General features: G+C 42.0%; 1 protein-coding gene across 1 annotated transcript; it reads left to right on the plus strand.

The window, feature by feature from the left end:
• The first annotated feature begins 1,878 nt into the window (after positions 1–1,878).
• On the plus strand, positions 1,879–22,217 carry FRRS1L (ferric chelate reductase 1 like). The gene is made up of 5 exons (XM_045562542.1): positions 1,879–2,287; positions 13,632–13,716; positions 15,724–15,862; positions 18,977–19,223; positions 21,948–22,217. Exons 1-5 carry the CDS (start codon positions 1,879–1,881, stop codon positions 22,118–22,120), a joined length of 1,053 nt encoding a protein of 350 aa, XP_045418498.1. The 3' UTR covers positions 22,121–22,217.
• The last annotated feature ends 653 nt before the right edge of the window (positions 22,218–22,870 follow it).

A 22,870-nucleotide genomic window follows, 5' to 3' on the forward strand; every position in this document is an offset into this window, starting at 1 on the left:
TAATTTACCAGGAGAGGAATGACCTGGTTTTCATTTGTCTTCTATTATATAGGGACACCATTACTGTTAATTTTAGTAATTGAAAGGAAGGGAATAAAAAAGAAAGTAATAGGCAACACCTTGGATTCCCAAACCAGACAATCAACACTGAAATGAGAAGTCTGATGCTTTCTTTTTTTGGCTAAATGGTGGTCCATTTAAAATTGACCATACCTTTCCTGCTGAACAGAAAGAGAAGAAAGAAATTTCAATTTTGATTGGTTGCTGTTTTTTTTTTTTGAAAGGATCACACTTTAACAGATTTTCAATCTATTGGATTAGCTTTTTTGTATTTTAAAATTGTATGCATTGCTAAACTATGCTTTTTGGGAAGAAGTTTCTTTGTTTAGATTTTTAAAAAATTAATTGTAGTTCATTTTACCTTTTTCGAACAATAAATTTGATCTATTTCTTTTGACAACTGGTATTTTGGGGGATCTAGTAAAACCCAAGGTTTTCAAGACTCACACCTCGATTCAGTTGTCAGGAGTAACATGTTGAAACTCCAACTGGACAACTCACTGGCAGCTGACACCCAATAGCAAACACCTGACCTCTGGGTCTCCCAGCATGTCTGCTTATTTCAACACCACTACCCCGCCTCCCAGCCAACTGGGCCATGAAAGGTTGAGGTCACTAGCTTCCTTTTGAATATTAAAGTTGCATAGTATTATGCATTTTTATTCATGCCATTTGTAGCATTGAACTCTATTATCCTTACCTCCATCACATTACCTAATCTCCATTGCATTATGGAGATTACTGATCACGGGAGACTACTGATCCCTACCCCAGGCAGTCTCACTTCTAGGTCTGCATTTGGGACCTCTATGCTATTCTACCTCCAGAATTATTTTGTTTATGAGATAAAATAAAATAAAAAGAAATAGAAAAGGCAGATCAAAATGCTGGCTATGCAACACCGGCATGAAAAGAATTGTGTCCATGTCTTTACCAGAAAACAGCTTAGCAGTTTAACTGGGTTATCACCCCATCAACCATCATCAGAAGAGAACCCTGGGACCTGGCATGTAGCAAGTGGTTGGTGGGAATAAATGGATGGGTGATTAAATAACTGAAAGTGAATTGCAAGCGGCAGGAATGGATTTGAGCAAGTCAAGAATTCAGCGTGTCCATCAAACATTGTATAGGCCTTCCAAAGCCTGTGCATGCTTGCTGCAGGGAAGCAGAGTAAGCCAGTTGCCTAATTTTGAGGGGGACAGGTTACGTACAGGCACCTGCTTCTGCTGATTACACACTCCAAGAGCAGGTGAATCCAGTCCGGAGATCTGGGTTCCAGTTTTCTCTCTGCCTTTCAGCACCTCAGTTTACCTATCTAGATAGTGGTAGCCTTGCAATTTCAAGTTCCTTCTATGATGATCCAAGAAACAATGGATCTAGTAAGTGCTTTATATAAACCAAAAAGTGCAGGAACAAGGTGGGGGAGGGAGCAATTCTGACAAGGTGTGTCCAGGGTAAACCCTCTAGAGGAGCACTTCTTAAATTTAAATGTTCATTGGGATTTCCTGAGGATTTTGGTAAAATGCAGATCCTAAAATCATGGGTCTGGAGTGGGGCCTGAGATGAGTGATGCCAACAAGCTTCCAGGTGATTCTAATGCTGGTGGTCCGCGGACCACACTCTGAGTAGCAGGGGACTAGAAGGGCCAAATCTGCATCAGCAGGAGGCTGGAGGAGGACGTGGAGGGAGGTGCGGGAGGTGCGGGAGGTGGGGAGAATGGAAAGAAGGACGGGACGAGGGGAGCCGCTAGAAAGGAAAGTCCGGGCGGGGAGGAGGGGGTGCCTGGAAGAAGGGGGAGGCTGCGGGGCTGGAGCGAGGATGCGCAGACCGAGGTCGGGAGGCGGGGGTGCGGGAGGCTCCGCGGCTGCGCGGGCGCGTGCTGGCGGCGGTGGCGGTGGCGGCGGCGGAGGCTCAGTCCCGGCCCGCGCCCGCGCCCGCGGCGCCCCCGCTGCGGCCCGAGCGGCCTGGCTGCGGGACCGGAGCGCAGCGATGGCGCTGCCGCCCCAGCCTCGCCGGGGGACTTGGCCGCAGCTGCTCTTGCTGCTGCTGGCGGGGCCCGCTGCTTGTGCCGCCAGCCCCGCGGACGACGGCGCGGGCCCCGGGGGCCGGGGACCCCGGGGCCGCGCGCAGGGAGATGCGGGCGCAGACGAGGCGGTGCCGCGCCACGACTCCTCCTACGGCACCTTCGCGGGGGAGTTCTACGACCTGCGCTACCTGTCCGAGGAGGGTGAGGCTTCGGGAGGGGAGAGCCGGGGCGGGGGACCGAGGAACGGGCACCGGAGAGGGGGTTGGTAAGGATGCCGGTGGGGACAGCTCCGGCACAGCTGAGGCCGGGACGGGGAGCGCACCGCTCGGACCCCCGCCGGCTTGGGGGGAGGGCCCAACGAGCTGTCAGCGCCTGCCGCTCGCTTTACCGGTGGGGAGACTGAGGCTGGGAGAGGAAGGGGCCACCCAAGCCCTGTGAGGCTGTGGCCAGGGTGGCAGTGCGGAGCCTAAGCTCCCCCAGTTCTCGGTATCTGGCTTCCACCCTCCCTGCCGAGGTTGCAGGTGGTAGGGGAGGCCGCCCTCCGGCCTGGGGTGTGCAAGACCAGGGCAACCTCAAGAGAGATGTTGCTTTATTTCTTCCCTCTCTGTGTTGACCTAAATTTGCAGTGACTGGCGCCCACCTCATAGCATTCCGTTCCTGCTCACTGACCCGTCAGAGCTGGGTCACATCAGCCTTCCCACTCCCACCCCTCTTCTTTTCTGTCACCACAGATGTCATGGTCCCCTAGTGTGAGCCACCATTGTTGAGGCCTGCTGGGCCCAGAGACTGGGGATTAGTCAGCCATGGACCTCCCTGTAGAGCTGCTTCAATAAGAAGGAAAGCAAAGCTAATTCTGTTCAGAAGGAATGGAAACAGGCCTCTCTTCTGCAACTTTGGAGAGTAGTGATTTTCCTTTTCTTCTGCTAAGAGGGATATCCAGCAATCAAGCTGGGGTTTGAAATGTGTGTCCCAGCAACTGCTATCTGTTAGTGAATGTATCTGTAGTTAGGATCGGCTTCAGCTATGTACAACAAGCAAACATTAATAGCTTTAATAAGATAGAAGTTTCTCTCCCATGTAAAGATATCTGGAAACAGGCAATCCAGAACTGGTCTGGAGCTCCGTGGTCACCAGGGACCCTGCTCTTCTGCTTCTTCACAATTCTTAGCATGTAACTTCATAGTCCAAAATGACTACCTGAGCTCCAGCCATTACATTCACATTCCAGATAGTGGGGGAAAAGGAAACAGGAAGGTCACTGACTACTTTATAAGGGGAATACTCAGACGTTTCCTGTAACAGTTCTTACACTTCGTTGGCTGTAACTGAGTCATGTGGTCACACATAGGTGCAAAGAATACTGGGAAGTATATGGCCTTTTAGCTGAGACATATTGTGCCCAGTTCAAAAATTACAGTTAGTGTATTAAGGAAGGTGGAGAGAATGGATTTGGGGAAATACATGACTTAGGTAGAGACTTAACTACTGAAACAGAATGCATGTTGGAACACAGAGTGGCTTAAATAAGATACTATATTTTTCTCTCAGGTAAGAATCTGGCTGGTCTGGGGCTGGTGGGACAACTCTGTTCTACAAGGTCATTCAGGTACCCAGATTCCTTCCATCTCATTGCTCCACCATTCTCTAAGGCTTTGTCCTCATCTGTCCAGCAGAAGCCAGGTTGTTTGCATGTCTTTGTTGAAGATTGAGGGAAGAAAAAAGAAGTTCAGGGCAAGAAGTTACCTTTTAGGCTGGCTTCACAAATCACTGGTGCTCATATTCCTTTGACAAAAACATAATTACATGACCTAGCTGCAAGGGAGGCTAGGAAATGTAGTCTTCTAGCTGGGCAGTCATGTGGCCAGGGAGAAGGAGAAATGGGGGCGGGATAGGAGGACAAGAAGCGGAAGCAGAATCTGTCACTCTGGAAAAGAATAAATATTCCAAAGGCCATCTGTTTCTGAAAGCATCTAATGCATATTCATTCTGTACCCAGTCAGCCTAGTACTGGCAGGTGACGTAAATGTGGCATACAAGAGCTTATATTCTGATTGGGCACCTGTATCTGACAAATGAAGGACAAGGTCAGATTCTATATGTCTGTTTGTACATACAGATAGAATGTAATGTTCATTGTATAGTCAAATTTATGAACATGGACATCGGGTGGGCTGCAGCCATCAAGGACAGCATCACAGAGTCAAGCTAGGAAATATGAAAGACTTAGTGAGACAGAAGAGGGAGGGCATTTAGGCAAGAGGACTGCACAGGGGGCAGCAGGGCTTGTGATGTGTATACAAATCCCTAGTGTGTCTCCTTCCTCGCACCGCCCCCCCACCATTCTGCATTTAAACCCAACTTAACCTTCCTAAAGCCCTCCTCTAACCCTGTTGGCATTGCACTCAAAAATCCTGTGATGCTCCCTGGATGAAACGTCAACTCCTTTATCTGAAATTTTCTCTCTGGCCCAACTTCCTTTTATAACCATCTCTCACCCCTCCCCTTCCCTCACCCTAAGCTTGCACTCTCCATTCCTCTCCTACCCTCTTTCTGACAGTTTCACTTCCTCTTCAGATACAGATTCTGCTACCCTCTGCTGGGAGCTAGTGGAGATGTTTGTGGGGCGGGCCTGTCAGAGAGAGGCAGCACCTCTGCTAGAATTCCCTGGACCTGGGCTTCAGCCCTGTGGGTCCTTAATGGGGACTTTCCCAGGATGCTTAGAGATGATCAGTGACACAGCCTTCAAAGGGGCCTGAGGAGGGGCTGCCAGAGAGAAGCAGAAACAGGAAAGAGGGGTGTCCCTTGCCAAGGTGAGCCTGTTAGCAGAAAGACTCCAAATACTCAATGGATTCAGGAGGTGGAAGGTAATGGGTGAACTTTCCTAGGATGGTTCAGTGGAGAAGGAAGGAGAAAGCTTGATTGACCTTGGAGGAAGTGGCAAGCGAAGAGGTAGAAATATTGCCTTTAAACTATTCTTTCTATCAAGACAATTGGGTTGTCCTTTTCTAGCGATTGGGCTACTTGTTTCCTCTGTGCAGGGTATGCGCTTTTCGTGTTCCAAGTTGCCAAGAAACTGGGGTTTTTGATGAAAAGGTGGCCTGATAATATGAAGTCAGAAAAATGGAGGTGGGGATGGGGGTTTCACTGAAACTGTTGGGGAGCCCACTGACTATTGCCTACCCTGTCCAGAGACTGTTTCCCCAGTGTGCAGGTTGCCTACGACCCGCAAATCTAGAAGGTAGACACTGGCTGATTTGGTTTCTCAAAAAAAAAAAAAAAAAAAATTCACTCCCTAATTGTTATTTTTTTAAATTTAAATTCTGTTTTGACTTAACTGTGCTAATTTTCAGAATTCTTGGAGTTCCCACTGTCTCAGCCTATACTACTCACCCTTACAGTCTCAGCTCAAATGCCCTCTCTTTCAGGAAGCCTTCCCTGATTTTCTCCTGCCCTCATCCCCTGCCACTAGGTCAGGATGTTCTCCCACAGCATCCTTTCTAACCCTGCCGTGACCCTCTGCTCTCTATGGTCAGGAGTTGGGATAGTGTCTTGGTGCTTGACTCCTACCACTCATACCTCTTTCCCTTGAGGTTTCCAACCCAGAATCTATATAGTCAGAGCAACCGTAGAATGTGAAACATTACCATTTGATTATGGGCAAATAACCTTATTTTGAGGGTTCTCTGAAAAAAGAACAACTGGGTTGAGTGTTGGCTTAGGGTTAAGTCCCAAGTGAAGCCTCCTGCTCCCTTCTCCCTGCTGCTGAGATGGCTACGTTTGAGGAACAGACCTCAAATCTTAACCCAGCCAGCCGCATAGACGATACTAACTGGCTTGCCCTCGGAGCCGTCCCCCGCCTAGAAGTGAAAAGACAGAATGCCATTTACGGTTGCTTATCTTAAAGGCAGAATGATATGACCACTTGTAAAACGTTGCCATATCGATGATTTTCTGACTATAGAGTTCTGATCACGATTTTTCCTATCTTGGGAAAGGGCTAGTAAGGAGGTAGAGAGAAAGACAGACCACCGGGCAAAGGGCAGAAGTTTCTCTGGCTGCCTGTAGCCTTCCTACATCTACCATGTATGGTATGTGGATATGTAACTCTTCACCCTACTAATCTGGAAGTTCCTTAAAGTTAATGATGTACATCTAATTTATCTTCGTATCCTCCATTCATCTAGCTTGATAGTAATGCTAATTAGAGCCAATTTTGAATACGCGCTCATTGAGTGTCAGGCAGTATTCTAAGGTTCCTTATCCATATTAACTTTAATACTTACAGCAATACTGTGAGTTAAATATTATTATTACCCTCACTTTAGAGTTAAAGAAACTGACCCACAGAAAATTTAAATATCTTAGCTAAAGTCTCCCAGCTGGAAAGTAGCGGAGAACTGTGTGGATTTGTTGACTGACTTCATGGATAAGGTGCTATAAGATGTCCTGCCTGCCTGGAGTGGACAAGCACTAGGAAATGGATTTACAGGCAGAATCGGGTGTTTTTACATGTGAACTTGAGAAAGAGGGGTTTGGAATTGATGTGGTTAGGGACTGTAGGTTCCTAAGCAGTGGAGTGTCACCATGAAGGCTGCATTCACATGTATGTGGAACTTGACAAAGTCCCTTGGCACTTCTCTATAGGACTCTGAAAAGAGGAGAAACAACAGTTCAGGCAGTCCAGAAAGAGGCTGATGCAGTGGTTCTCAGAGATGAAATTGGTGTGGCCAGTTTCTGGTTAATACTTCAAGGAATCAAGTACTAAATTAATACCTGAACATTGTGATCCAAGTAGTTAATTAGAAGCAATAAATAGTAAGGCAGAAGCCATTAGCCACCCAGTGGAGTATGGCAAAATAGGCACAAGGGATTGCAAAAAAGGAACAGATAGTATCTGTGAATTAGACAAGAATGGAAACCACAAAACCATATTGAGAACCTGAAAAATCAACCAGGAATGTTACAGGAATATCAGAAGGGAGGAAATGATAACAGAGGAAATGAAGAGAAGAACACAATGGCTGTAATTGTTCTCCAATACAGAACAGTTACTGGAAGGGTTTATAGAGTCCATGAGAGAAGAAGGAAAGAAAAGGAAGGAGAGGAATTTATACAGCTTTTTAAAAAATATATTATTTAGTCTCATTCAGGTTTTTATTTGGGGAGCAGGGGAAAGGCATCAAAATGGAAAATGGAGGGAAAGGAACAAGCCAAAAAAAAGTCAAAAAAATGGGGACATGGGCTAAATGAAGGTGAGAGGGGAAAGCTGGCTGTGTCTGGGTGCTTCAAGCCGTGTGTCTCAAGACTCTTGGAGACAAGTAGGTGTGGAGGAGGTGGAATGGTGGTGAGTGGGGTTAGAAGCAGTGCAGTGACGGGATGAGATTTTTGGTTTAGAAAAGATGGCATGGGGTGGGAGGAGGAGGGGAAAAGCCAGAAACCAGACAGGAGGCAGAACCACAACCAAAGGCAGGATCCACTTCTGAAGTAGGGACGACAGGAAGTGATGACTGAGTAAACGTGCCAGGTGGGGGAAAGGGAGACATCTAGGATGGAGGTTTCTGGATTGGGAGGCTGTGAGTGAACAGCAAGACTGTGGTTGGCTGTGGGGTTTGAACACTGATAGAAGAAAAGAGGAAAGGCTGAAAATTATGAAGTGAGAGAAAGAAGAGAATAAATCTAAAAGTAGAAGGAAATGAATAATAATAAAGATGTAGCAGAATTGACAAGATAGAAACCAAGTATTCAGAAAAGAGGATCCACAAAGCCAAAAGTGATTCTTTGAAAATATGAATACGATAGGTAAGTATATTTAGTCTGGGTTCTCCCGAGAAACAAAACAAATAGGGTATGTGTTTATATAGACAGAGAGACTTATTTTTTTAAGGAATTGGCTCATGTGATTATGGAGGCTGGCAGTCCACAGTCTGCCGGGTGGGTTGGCAGACTGGAGCCCCAGGGATGAGCTGGTGTTACAGCTCAAGTCCAAAGGCCATCTGCTGCTGCGTTGCTTGGGGAAGGTCACTCTGTCCTTTTCAGGCCCTTGACTGGATGAGGCCCACTCGCATTATGGAAGGCAATCTGCTTTACTCAAAGTCCACCAATTTAAATGTTAATCACCTCCAATAACACCCTCACAGAAACGTCCAGAATAATGTTTGACTACATCTCTGGGCACCATGGCTCAGGCAAGTTGACACATAAAATTAACCATCACAATAAGCTCTGGTCAGACAGATCAAGAAAAAAAGAAGACAGATACTATTAGGAATAAAAAGGGAGAACCTTAGACATAGCAGAGATTGAAAAGCTAATGAAGTTGTAATTGTTACCACTTAATAAAAAGATAACTCGAAAAATAGGAAAAGGCTTTAAAAAGACATTTTTTCCAAAGAAGATATAGCCAATAAGCACATGAAAAGATGCTGAACATCATTGGGCATTAAGGAAAAACAAATCAAAATCATGAGATACCACTTCACACCCATTAGAATGGCTATAATTTTTAAAAAAGGAAAATAATAAGTGTTGGTGAGGATGTGGTGAAATTGGAACCCTTATACATTATTCGCAAGAATGTAAAATCGTGCAACTGCTTTGGAATACAGTTTGAGAGTCCCTCAGAAAGTTGAACACAGAGTTACCATGTGACACAGCAATTCTCTAAGACAATGTTCACACAAAACATGTAAGTGGCAGAATTATAACAGCCAAAAAGTGGAAACAACTCAAATGTCTATCAACAGACAAATGGATAAACAAGTGTATCTGTTCATATGATGGAGGAGTATTATTCAGCCATACAGTGGAATGAAGTTCTGATACATCCTACAACATGGATGAACCTTGAAAATATTATGCCAAGTGAAAAAAGCCAGATACAAAGGCCACATGTTGTATGACTCCATTGATATGAAATGTCCAGAATAGGCAAATGCATAGAGGCAGAAAGTAGATTAGTGGTTGCCGAGGGCTGGAGGGAGGGGGATTGGGAGTGACTGCTAACAGGTATAGAGTTTCTTCTTGGAATCATGAAAATGTTCCAGCATTAGATAGTGATGATGGTTGCATAACCTTGTGAAGATACTAAAAACCACTGATTTGTACACTTTAAAATGGTGAATTTTATGGTATGTGAATTATAGCTCACTAAAGATGGAAGCAGATAAAACAAGCTAGTAAGAACACAAAGAACAGGCACTCCACTCTGTGGTCTAATGGCTAAGATTCCACACTCTCACCATCATGGCCCAGGTTTGATTTCCGCTCAGGGAGCCAGTCCCTTGGAAACAGGTTCTGGAAGATTGCTGGATGAACTCCCACAAAAAGGCCACCGTCAGAGAACAAGAGTTTCCAGAAATTAAAAATGTAAACAGAAAAACAAATTCAGTGTAACTGCTGAAAGACCAATTAGATGATCTGGAAGATACAATTGAGGAAATCAGCCATAACATAGAGGAATAATAGCCAAACCCAGACTCACAGCCACTAGCAACTCAGATATCACCACGAGCTGCCACTTGAGTGACACAGGCACCTCTGTTGAGCAGTCCTGCAATGACCAGAGCCTGCAGCTCTCCAGCAGAATGAAGATGTCCAGGGACAACAGACCCTCAGGCAGTTTTGGTAATCATGGAAGAGTTTCAGGATGGTGGTGTTAGGGATAGAAAAGACTTTTTTGCAGTCTGGCAGGACCTTGCCCTGGACAGGTAGAATTCCATGCTCCATGGAACTGGCCAAGATGAGAACCTTACCCTGAACCCCACATTGTCTGGTATCCATTATTGCTAATGTGTCTTTTCAATTTATCACAGTAAAATATTACTTTTCTACAATGTGTGTGTCAGAATATTCATTTTTGTTAAAACCTCCATCCTTGGCAGAAGGATATACACAAAATACGCTAGATCTAGTGTCTAAGGTGGAGAGGAAAATGGAGTTAGGGGTAGATTAGGGGAAAATCTACGATGGGTTTTTCACAGACTGATGAGTGTTCCATAAACCAAAAAATATCAATTTCATTCTGTGCACTTGGGTTACTTAAAATTCTACAATCAAAATAACTTCCCAATAGAATTGTATAGTGCTCATAAAACATAGATCTTATTGAATATCATCATTCTCTAGCCTTCAGAATAACTGCTAATAAGCTACAGTTTTGGCAAATACATTACGTCAATATTCAAGGATTAATCCATTTAGTCTGTATCAATCAAGGTCCAGTAAGAAAGATGGAAATCATACTAGCTTTTAAAAGAGATAACCAGCCCAGGGAGCCATCTAATTAGGAGCTGGGCGACTGGAGAGGCAAAAAGGGGTGCCAAGAAGCAGCTACTACCCTGGGGCAGGAGTTGCAAAGAATAAGGGCTTGAGGTTATCAGAAGGGCTCAGACAGGGGGCCTCCCAAAGCCGCAACACATCCTTGAGAATGGGGCTCTGCCCAGCTGCTGCTGGTACCTTTGGGCTGCATGATGAGGCTGGTTATGGAAACTCAAACCAACGGTGCCACTATAAGGATGAAGTGGAGTTGCTGAGGACTTGCTTATTGGAACACCAATCAAACGGGAAGGAACAGTCCTAATTCTCTCCTTCTGCCTCCCTCTAATGCTTCTTGTTGGCAGAGCCTAAGCAGCTGGGAAAGGAGAAGTGATTTGCAGAGTACTTAGCCTGTAGAAGGTTGGGTCATAGCTGAGAGACAAGACCTTAAATATTGGCACATGGTCCAAACTTATTTTATGCTAAGTAGAGATCACTTAATTTTAGGGCAAAAATGTAATTCTGCTATGCTTATATTCTAATATCAACCCCCCACTGGTGTCCTATGATTAGATTCTGGCATTAACAACCTAGAGTTAGCGCAGACCCTGCAAGTTAAAGGGCCTGGTTCACAATGAGACTGCCCACACTTCAGACCAACTGGCTGTAAATGCAGGGTCTTCCTTCAACCCCCCTCAGTTCTATAATTCACTAGAATGTCTCACAGAACTCAGGAAAGTGCTATACTTACTATTATAGTTTTATTATAAAGTTTATAGCTCAGGAACAACGAATGAAAGGACACATAGGGTGAGGTCTGGCAGGCTTCCGAAGGCAGAATTTCCCTGCCCTCTCATGGAATCAGCACACCTCCCTGCCAGGACATCAACACGTTCAGCTGGGAAGCTCACTAGGCTTCTGTGTCCAGGGTTTTTATTGGGGTTTCATTATATAGACAGGATTGACTTAATCATTGGCCACATGAATGAATTCAATCTCCAGCCCCCCTTCCTTCTCTGGAGGTGGGGCTAGTGCAAAGCCCCAACTTTTAACCACGTGCTCTTGCCAGTGACCTGCCTCTATCCTGAGTCATCTCTTACCATAAACTCAGTGACCTAATAGGCTCATGAAGAACAAAGACATTCCTACTACTTGGGAAATTACAAGGACTTAGAGTCTCTCCCAGGAACTAGAGACAGAGGCCAAATTATTTATTTTTAAACAGCTTGCAAAACAAGAGAAAAATATGTCATTAAATGCATGCCCAAGTGCATTTGACAGAACACAAGTTCTCATTCCAAGTTTTAGAAGCACATAAGATAATAGAAAATTAGTTCTAGAAAAGCCCTGAGAAGCCATTTCCCAACATAAATAAACTAGTTCAGAACATTTGTAAGTGAGCTTTGTTCCAACATTTCCTTTTTTTTTTTTTTTTGAGTCAGGGTTTTGTTCTGTTGCCTGGGCTAGAGTGCAGTGGTGTCATTATAGCTCACTGCAACCTCAAACTCCTGGGCTCAAGCAATCTTCCTGCCTCAGCCTCTTGAGTAGCTGGGACTACAGGTGCATACCACCATGCCTGGCTAATTTTTCAATTTTTTGTAAAGACAGGTCTCACTCTTGCTCAGGTTGGTCTTGAACTCCTGGCATCAAGAGATCCTCCTACCTGGGCCTCCCAGAGTGCTAGGATTACAAGTGTGAGCCATCACGCCCAGCCCCAAATTTACTTTTATATGAAGTTTAGTAACTCATTCTTCTTAAAAAGACAGTCTTACCCAATAGTTATTAGTTATCAGCCCAGTTTATAAAATTTCATAGTGATAATAATCCAGTAGTAATATTAATAATAATAACTGGCATTTACTGAGCTGGAAATCTGTGTGCCAATGTATTATTCTAGATGCTAGGAAGTAGTAATGATAATGTGTTTGAAAAATGGAGGAAGATGGGAAACCTTAGTCAGAAGCAACATTAAAGGAGATTGTCAGTCACCTATAGAATCTTAAAAACATATAAGTAAATAGTCATTGCCTTCCTGTATCAGTATTCTGAGAAAAATGGCCTCAGGACTGTGGCAAGAAATAAAAGGCATAAGGTATATAATGATGCTTAATGTACAGTAGTTTGTAGCATTGAACAGTGGCTCAATAACTTTTAAGAGAAAAGCAAACATAAAACTTCATCCAAGACAGGACTCAGTCTAGTATTGAAGCTTATATAGGACATAGCATAAAATAAAGCATGAAACTAGAAAAAGTAATGCATTTGACCCAATTACTTAGAGATGGTGAAAAGTTAGGGCTGTATTTTATCATGTGATCAAGGTCTAGTGTAGTAGAAATAGACTATTCACAGTGCACAAATTTGTGCCAGGGAAGTGTGACCTGCTGGCTTTTTAAAAAAGTATAATAAGTCTAATGGAATAAATTAACCAAAACATCATTTAAAAAACTTTACAAATCCAGGAAAAGACTTCATTATTTATGAGAAAAGAAAACCAATAGAATAATTTTTAAAAGTTTGTATTTATGTGTCTTTCCTAATACCTGTGAGTGATTTTATTTATTCATTTGACAATCATTTGTTCAGTGTCCAGTGCCATGCACTGTGCTGGACAGAGAATACAAGATGAGTCACACATGGTTCCTGTGTACATAGAGTAAACAGCCTAGGAGAAAAGGATTTCTGTTACAAACTGGAGGCATAATGCAGCCTTAGTCTTCAATGTATGGTTTGATGCATTATGTTGGTAAGTAATCTTACAGAAAGATAGACAACTGCTAGAAACTGTGTTTAAAAGAATTTGGTGACATATGAAAATGTCACATACAGCTTAATGCAAAATGAAAGTTAAAAATGGAATGGAAAAAATCCTATTACCATATATATAAATAGGAAAACCCTACTACCAAACATATGAATGTTATATAAATGTATCATTGTTAATGTTTTTTTCTCTTAGAGCATGTGTGTTGTATTAAAACTGTAGTTCTCAAACTCCCAGGAAATGGTGGTAAGCCAATGGTTATATGAATTATGCCCCCTCTCAGGGCCTTGGGTTCATCGTTACCTGTAAAATGAGAAAAGAGTGCACTTATTCTCAGTTCCCATGTAAAGTTGGGTCCAAAGGTATGTGCCCTATACCTTCCCCCATGAAGGGGATGATTAGGCTTAAAGTCCTTTTCTGAGTCATTTTTAGATATGTATGGTAGAAAATAGTCAACGCATAAAAAAAAATCCTCACTGGTAAAGTTGTTCCTGGGCTTTCTAACCGTTCTTTATTCTTGCTTCCTAGGTTACCCTTTCCCTACTGCTCCTCCTGTGGATCCATTTGCCAAAATCAAAGTGGAGGACTGTGGAAAAACTAAGGGATGTTTTAGGTTGGTAGAACTGCAAGTTGGATAACTTGAAGGATGAGAAACTGATTTACTTCTCATGGTAATATTTAAATTGCATGAAGTTCCTTCTAATCAGGGGCCTGTACCCCTTCACAGCCTCAGCAGGGTATGTACTAGGCTGTCCTCTGGCTCTTCATTTCTGGCTGTACCACCACTGGCCCAGGTGTCTCCTCCTTATCAATTGGGTGTATGAAGAAGATTCACGTGACACAGAATATGTCGGTGCTTAGGCAGCAATAGGCATGTCTAGTACCCAGGTCCTTTCCAAATAACTAGTCATGACTTATCAATATCTGTAGGATACTAACTAGTCGTTAAGCACTGATTATTGTCACTAGCCTGTTATCTCAGGCACAGTGAGTCCCTACATGATTATTATTAGTATTCTATTGAGACATAATGGACTGGGCTCGAAAACAGTGGTGTGGACAGTGGGCCTCCTATCTAGATATCTCTACTTGTTGTAAAAGCCCCCTTTGAACTCTACTTCTTAAAACAAATTGCCCCCAGGTAAAAGTTTTGAAGGTTCCGATTTTGTTGTTATTGTTCAGTGCTCAAGGTCTAAGGCGGAAAAAAATTGAATATAAGGGCTTTGAGCTATCTTTGGATTACAAGGCCATTTCTAAGGAATAAACAAAATATATAATAATACTATTATTGAGGATGATGGTCAGCAATATATTATTCTGGTGATTGGGGGAAGTTTTTGGGAAGGGAAGGAATTTCAGTACCCTACTGGCTTCAGAGTGACTTGATTTCTGGCCCATTCACTTTTCTTTTAACTTTGCTCGTTTTCATCCTTTTTACCCCAGTTCTGTGTTGCCTTGATCTTACATCTCTTCCTTGCTGCTCAGGGTCTGTCTGCCAGCATAGGAGCGTATTCTCACCTCCCTCCTCAGTCAAAACTTAGCACCTGTGTACTGTTCCTTCAGACACCTTCCATGTGAGCTTAGATGTCCCATCCCTTGCTACAATTTTCTTTTCAATATCATCCTGAAAATGTTGTAATACCGTGTTCCTCAAACTGGGGCTTGCCGATTCTTAAAGGATCCACAAGTCCTCTGTAAGAAAATTTAAATTTGTGTTTTCATTATAATTCTGCTCTTTAAAAAGATAAATGTATACATAATCTCACTATCTAGATAACCACCTTATGCTGCTATATGTTTTAGTGTCTGAATTTGTAATTGTATTAGCACCAAATAGCTAAGTAGAACAAAGGCAAATTTTTATAAATAAATAATGCATTCATTCATGCTCAATGAATACAAGATGAGGGTATTCCTTTGGTGTATTGTATAAATGAGGGGTTTGCAGCAGTTCAAACAGATATAAGTGGAGGAGAGTTGAGCATCATGTTATAGTCAGTGAGAAGACCATGCTCAACTGAAAAGACCCTGCACGGTACAGTCAGACATACCATATGCATAGAAGCAGAAACTTACTTTTGGTAAAACCATGTCATCAGGTGCATGAATGCCGCAAATTTTAGTGTTCCTGGTTTTTTAGTTTAATTTATGTTTCATTTGTGAATCTGTGTTTGCTTTTATGAAAATTTGTAAGTAAAAAAGAGTTAATATATATTTAATGAAAAAAATAATTGAAATTATTAACTCAGAGAATCTTTTTCCTTTAAAAGGGATTTAGAAATAATGCAGTAATAACTAACATTTAAGAAACTCTACTATGATGTAGAGAACACTGGGAATTTGAAGACCCAGGTTCAAGTCCTGTTGCAGACACTGACTTCACTATGCCATCTTAGGCAAGCCCCTTCCTATCTGAGGACCTCAGTTCACATGTAGATAAAGTGGATCCAGGCCTCTCCTCTCCAAGGTTCCTCCTGACTAAGTGAAACTATGTTTTTGAGATCCCAGGTAGCAAAGATCTAATTTATTTAATAATATTGCTTAGCATCCTGATTTGTAGTAGATGCCCTCCTAATGTATTTTGAATAAGTAGTAATGTCTCTTTTGATATATCCTCTAGATATGGCAAACCAGGCTGTAATGCAGAGACCTGTGACTACTTTCTTAGCTATCGCATGATAGGGGCTGATGTGGAATTTGAGCTGAGTGCAGACACAGATGGCTGGGTAGCAGTTGGATTCTCTTCAGACAAGAAAATGGTAAGATACAAATCATGATAAAAGCTGATTTTTCTCTTAAGTTTGCTGTGCTACTTTAAATTTTAGAGGCAGATAAATTGATTGAAGCAGTATAATGATTGTATTGTATTAGTTACTGCTCTCTGATTGCAAGTTAAAAAATGATCAAGCTAGCTTAATGGAAGGGTTGGTGACCAGAATACAAGATGTCTTGTGGCACCTGTATTCATCAGCTGTGTCCACAGTAATGCTGCAAGAAGAGCCTCCAAAACTCCATGGCTTATTACGGTAAGCATTTATTTCTTCTTACATCGATTGACTGGGGTTCAGCTCATTTTAGGTGGGGCTCAGCTGGGCTTGGCTCTAGTCCATGGGTTGGATTCAAGTTTTCTCTGTGTTTTGCTAGCCATCCCAGAACAAGCAGCTAGCAAGGTATATTCTTCTCATGGCAGAGGCAGAAGTACAAGAGCCTTTGTAATAGGAAAAAACAAACTTTTTTCTCTCTACTTACATGCTTGACACTGAATACTTATGTGACCAGATGTTGGTTTGCCCCACAACCCAAGCAGTTCTCCAGTGGACACCAGCTGGATGTGTTCTAATGCAACTAACTTCTGACATTATCTACCTGTACACAGCATTAGATCCCACAGGTTAAGGGCTCAGCTCCACAAGACAGCCTCCATTTCAGACATCAGTCACAAGCCCCAGATTGTGACCTGTGCTTCTGACCAACTGGCTATAAACTGGGGTTCCCATAACCCCCTCCTTGCATTCAACCAATTTGCTGGAGTGGCTCACAGAACTCAGAGAAACACTTTGCTTACATTTGCCCATTTATTATAAAGGCTATTACAAAGGATACAGATGACTGGCCAGATGGAAAAGACATAGAGGGCAATGTATTGGGGAAGGGGTACAGAGCTTTCATGCCCTTTCTGGGTGTACCAGCCTTCAGGCACCTCCCTGTGTTGAGCAATCTAGAAGCTCCTCTAAACCCTATCCTTTTGGGGTTTTGTGGAGGCTTCATTATGTAGGCGTGATTGATTAAATTGTGGCCATTGGTGACCTACTCAACCAGCAGCCCTTCCCCCCTCCCCCCATCCAAGGTTAGGGGTGGGGTTGAAAGTCCCAGTCCTCCAGTCATGCCTTGGTCTTTACCAGCCCCATCCTGAAGCTAGCTAGGTCCCCCACCCCAAGCCACTAGTCATCTCATTAGCACTGCGGTCCCTTTCCTTTCTCTTCATCTGGCCTATTTTGAGGCTTGTGCAGGTGAGAGAGGCTGATGGCTCAGATAAGGGTTATAGTAGTGACCATGGTGACAAGGGCTCAGATTTTGAATATGTTTTGAAAGTAGCACTGACAGGATTTGCAAGCGGATTGGATATGGGTTGCAGGTGGGTGGCCGGAAGAGACAGGGGGAGCAGTCTAAGCAGTGGCTGCTCTGGTGATTTTGTTCTCAGAGGGGTCACCAGGAGAATGAGCCTCCACCACGTCCCAATCCAGGCAGTAAGATTATGGGTACAATTGGTAAGACCACACAGACATGAATCTGCATTACTTATCTCCCGCTATAGTGTCAGTGGGAGAAGCAGCTGGGTATGCACTGAAAGTGACCACTTCTGTCCTGGAGTACATTTGCACTCATGATGGGGCTGTTAAAATTAGGGGGTTCAGGTACAGGTAAAATGAGGTGAGGAGAATTCAAATTTTATGTTTGATATCTTGCTATCTAGAGGCCTTTGAAATATCTACTGTGATATTACCTGTGTAAGTCGAGGTCTCTTTTTTCCCCCTATTATTCAAGAGAAAGCACAGATTAAATGTTTTTCAAAACATTTTGCATAGGAAAGGCAAAATGGAACCCCTTTTTCATAGCCTTTAACTTTTTTTAACGATACATTATTATTATTTTTTAAAGTAGACTTTATTTTTTAGAGCAGTTTTAGGTTCACAGCAGAATAGGGCAGAAGGTGCAAAGATTTCCCGCCTACCCCAGGCAGCCTCCCCCATTATTAACATCTGGCACAGGTGGTATATTTGATACGTTTGATGATTGATGAATACCTTTAACTTTTTAAACTTGTTTTTTTTAAAAAAATAAACCTATAGACAAGCTACAAGGATATAGTACAATAAACTCGAGTGTGTGTGTGTGTGTGTGTGTGTGTGTGTGTGTGTGCGCGCGTGCGCGCGCGCGCGTGCGCATATGTATGCTTCACCTAGATTTACCAAATAACTTTATTATTATGGTAAAAGGCACACATAACATAAAATTTACCATTTTAAAGTGTACAGTTTGGTGACATCAATTCCATTCAGTGTTGTGCAAACATCACCACTCCCTAGTTCCAGAACTTTTTCACAAATGATGACATTTTGTTACACATGCTTTATCTTCTCCGCCACTGCTGCTGCTACTGCTATCACTATTATTAATACTACTAATTATTGTTATTATGTTTTAATTATTATTTTCTGGAAACTTTGGTGTTTAAATCATGACTCTTTAACCCAAAATACTTACGCAGATATCTCCTAAAATCAAAGAGGTTCTCTTTTATTATACTGTTTACTGATTAAATTCAGGAAGTTTAACATTGATGTGAAGGTATTATCAAGTGTACTGTTTGTTTTTGAATGTTTCCAGTTGTCCAAATCCTTGCCTTTAGAGAAATTTTTAGTTTATGACCTAGGATTCTGTCTAGAACACCTAGATTTGCATTTAATTGTCATGTATCTTTAGTCTTCTTTATTTTGAAATAGTTTATTATCCTTTTCTTTTTTTTTTTTTATCTTTTATGACATTGACTCTTTTGAAGATTACAGGCTAATTTTTTTGTAGAATGACCTTCAGTTTGAGTTTGTCTGATTGTTAGTTTGTCATAATTAGGTTAGTTTGTGTTTGGGGCAGGAACACCAAACAGGTGGTGATTTATTCTCCAAACGTCATGTCAGGAGGCACCTGATGTCAGTTTTTGTGACGCTAACTTTGGTCACTTGGTAAAGGCATATGAAAGAATGTTTTTTGGTGGTATTTCAAATTACAGAGGTGATGGAATGTATATTTCTGGTGATAAATTTTTCAAAAGATGAAACTTTGACTTTTTTCTTCTTCATTATTTTTCATGTTAGGGTGGTGATGATGTCATGGCCTGCGTCCATGATGACAATGGCAGGGTCCGCATACAGCACTTCTATAACGTAGGCCAGTGGGCAAAGGAGATTCAGAGAAATCCAGCCAGAGATGAAGAAGGAGTTTTTGAGAATAATCGTGTCACCTGCAGATTTAAACGCCCTGTGAATGTTCCCAGAGATGAAACAATTGTTGATCTGCATTTGAGTTGGTATTATCTGTTTGCCTGGGGTCCAGCCATTCAGGGTAAGCTTACATTTTAGCATCTGGATTAAACACCAGATACCACTGTGCTTGTGTTCATTATTCATTGAAGTCACATGTGTGCACAAGAGAGCGATAAGTACTCTGGATAATATTAAAGAAAAAGGAGATGTGACTCCTACCTTCGCAATGTTATAATGGATTTATTATACATATGGACAAACAAATGGACAAGTTATATGCACGCAAAGCTAGAACAGTATAGGATAGTGTATCATGAGTTAGGTGCTTAGTGAAACAGATCATATGTCTGCTGTATGTGGGGTATGGGCTCTATTTAATTCTCACTGTGTTCTCATTTACTCTTCACCATGTCCTCAAGAGGTACAGGTATTATTATCCTTGTTTTAGAGACATTAAGAAACTTGCTCAAGGCTATACAACTAATTTCTGGAAGAACTAAAATTTAATCCTAGATCTGTCAGACTTCAAAGTCAGTGAATACTCTTAACTCTTATGCTGTAAATATAAAAATATTGAACAGGAGAGGGCTTCTGGAGACTTCTCCAGAGATTGACACTAAACATTTCATTAGTGTCCACTTTATGACTATTCTGGTAGTCACAGATCCACCAAATTAGCCCATTGTTCAGCCCATTACTCCTTAAATGTCCATGTGAGTAGGAATTACCTGGACAGTTGTCTGTAGGTCTGAGGTGGGGCCTGAGAGTCTGCATTTCTAACAAGCTCCCTGGTGATGTTGGTCCATTGATGACCTCTTTTTGGGTGATGAGGCTCTTCAGCATTTCCCCCCAAAAGACCCAAGGATATTGTGAGACCTTTCAGAGACTGCTAAAATTGAGTCTTGGGTATCCCTTCTGGTTGATCAGCCTAAAGGCCTGACAAAGAATGGAAGTGAGATTGGTTTGCAGACCTTGTACTGAGAACGCATGCTGCGTCCTGGTAATTGCATCTTTCTTTACTATTAATATGTGCTCATCAGCTGTTTGTTGCCTAATCCGATCTGGTTGTTTTTTCCCTTCCATTTATTTCCTTTGGTCAGTCTGGAGATTATATAATCTACTTTGTTTTGCCTGTTGCCAATTGGGAAAACACTTGGATGCCTCCAGATTGCTGACACTTTTTCCATTTGCTGATTTCCCAGACTACCAACAATGGCTCTGCAGCTATATCTTCAAGTACTTTCAGTACCCTGGGAAATAAATTGTATCTCAGCCTAAAGAAATTGACTCATTTAAAGTGATGGGATATGAAGTCTAAAAATTCGAGTTTGAGTATTGGTTCTGCCCATTGGTAGCTGTGTAATATTTAGCCCGTTATCTAAATTCTGAACTTCATTTCCTTGTATCTAAAATGGGAATAATAATAATAATACTCCATAGGATTATTGTAAGGATTAAATGAAAACCAGTATTTGAAATTGCTTTATCAATTGGAAAATGCTGTATTTTCAGAGGGTCATCTTCTTTCATATATGACAGAGTAGCCTAAAGTTGAAAGCTCTCTCCAAATCTGGTCTTGCTGTACCCGACAAGCTCTCTCTGAAGACTTCTGTTGTTCTTATCTAGTAGCAAAACTGACACATATACAGGCTTGTGCTTTTCTTGTTTCCTGAATGCCCTTCTAATGCCTCTCTATTGACAATCAAATCCATTCTCTAAAGTCTCTTAAAGGGGAAAACTTTGAGCTAAGGCTTGAAGAGGGTATGGGATTAGATTTCCCTCAAGGCAGCCCATGAGGTGTCTAATGAGCAGAGGTTAGGTAGGAGAGGTGAGTGGAATCTGTTGAGAGGAAAGTCCCTATGCCAACCTAAGGAGTTTTATTTGTGCTAACAGGAGCCAGCATGGATGCCGGAGCAAGCACTACACATGTCAAGTTGAGCAGGCCTTCCCTAGCTGAGAGTATGTTAAAAACCCTCACTCTGAGCCCTATTCCTAAGGAGATCTTTGCACTGAAGTCATATGCCTTAGTGTCCCTAACCCAAGTTTCATATGGATTTTTAAAGAGATCAGGCACTTCTAATCAGCTCCAGCTTAGTAAGCATCTTTTACACACAAGCATGTACTTCTTTCTGCTTGTAACCAGGTCAAAAAAAGTTTCCCATCCAAAGACTTGTCTGGTATCTCAATCATACTACTTTCTGTACCCATTCTACCCCACTCTGCCAGACAGACCCATAGACACACACAGACACACAGCCAGCATACCACACCCCCTCTGGCCTGGCTTGAGCAGACTACCCCTTTATGTCCCACAGACAATGAAAGAGGGCTTCCGTTTGAAAGAGAGACTTTAGTAGTGTTGTCAGGAGTTGATGAGCCATCTATAAAAGACAGATTTGAGGGGAAAAAAAATCAGTAGTCTTTGCTGTTTGAAATCAATGTATAGTTTTCCTATTTGGTATTAATAAAGTGGAATTCATTAGAGACATAACAAGAAGGCATTCCTACAATATTGCCTGAGTAGCAGTCTTAAAACTGGGATGCCAGTAGCCAGACCAATGGTCTTGTTCTCATAGGGGATGTGTAGATTAATGAGAATCAGTCTTTTTGGATAAACTTAGCTATTTCTATGTTCTTCATTGTATGTGCAATTATGGAGAATTCTGATGATAACTCTAATAGCTGATTCCAGATCTTTATAATCACTGCTTATGTATTCAACACTAAAGACTTTTCTTTAGTTTTTCCATTTTAAATCTGTACTTTTTTCGATTGCCTCTCCCTTTCTATTTCTTTCCTAAAGGCTCTATCACCCGACATGATATAGACTCACCGCCAGCTTCAGAGCGTGTTGTCAGTATTTACAAGTATGAAGACATTTTTATGCCATCAGCTGCCTATCAAACCTTCTCCTCTCCATTTTGTTTGCTTCTGATTGTTGCTCTGACCTTCTACTTATTGATGGGAACCCCTTAACCACACCTGCAAGGCCAACAGATTAAATGGATTGGAACATCTTTAGTATAAATATATTTTTAAAGGATATCCAGTATAATTTTAGCTTCAATTATTTTTTAAAAAAACCTCATTTGATTTCAGCTTTTTCAAAGAAAGAACAAGCTTCTTTTCTAGTCAAAGAGGATTGTTAAATAATGACCCCATACTTTTTGGAAAGTACTAAAAAGTTTTCTAAGCACTTTCAAATATGTTTTCTTATTTAAACTTCACAATATCTCTGAGTTGGATTGATGAAAATTATGATTGTTATCTTACTGAATGGGATCTGAGACACAGGAAGGCTGCCTTCTTACAACCCATACGTCGTGTAGTTTTGGCTACTTGGTCAAATAACATAACAAGAGACAGAAAGAGGTAGGCGTAGAAATCTTGTCTTTGAACAATCTTTACTCTGAGTACTACAACACAAGAGTATTTGGAGTAATACTTGGAGTATTACTAGGGAGAACTTCACTGAATGTCACAAGTTCGCAGTCAGCCTTTTGGGCAGAAGAACTTTGAAATGTGAATAAAGCATAAGTGCTTTTGGATATTTACACAGCCCAGGGGAAGAATGGGGAAGATTATGATGGTATGAAAATGGTTCATATTTACTTGAAATCTCTTCTCAGTCAGTGAGTATCTATGAGAAAACATTTTTTTATTGCTGTTTGGAAAGGTTAGAAGTGGAACTGTGAGTGTTCCTATACAAGTAAAATTGTGTTAATG

The sequence above is a fragment of the Lemur catta genome, chromosome 10, assembly GCF_020740605.2.
Source record: "Lemur catta isolate mLemCat1 chromosome 10, mLemCat1.pri, whole genome shotgun sequence".
NCBI lineage: Eukaryota > Metazoa > Chordata > Mammalia > Primates > Lemuridae > Lemur > Lemur catta.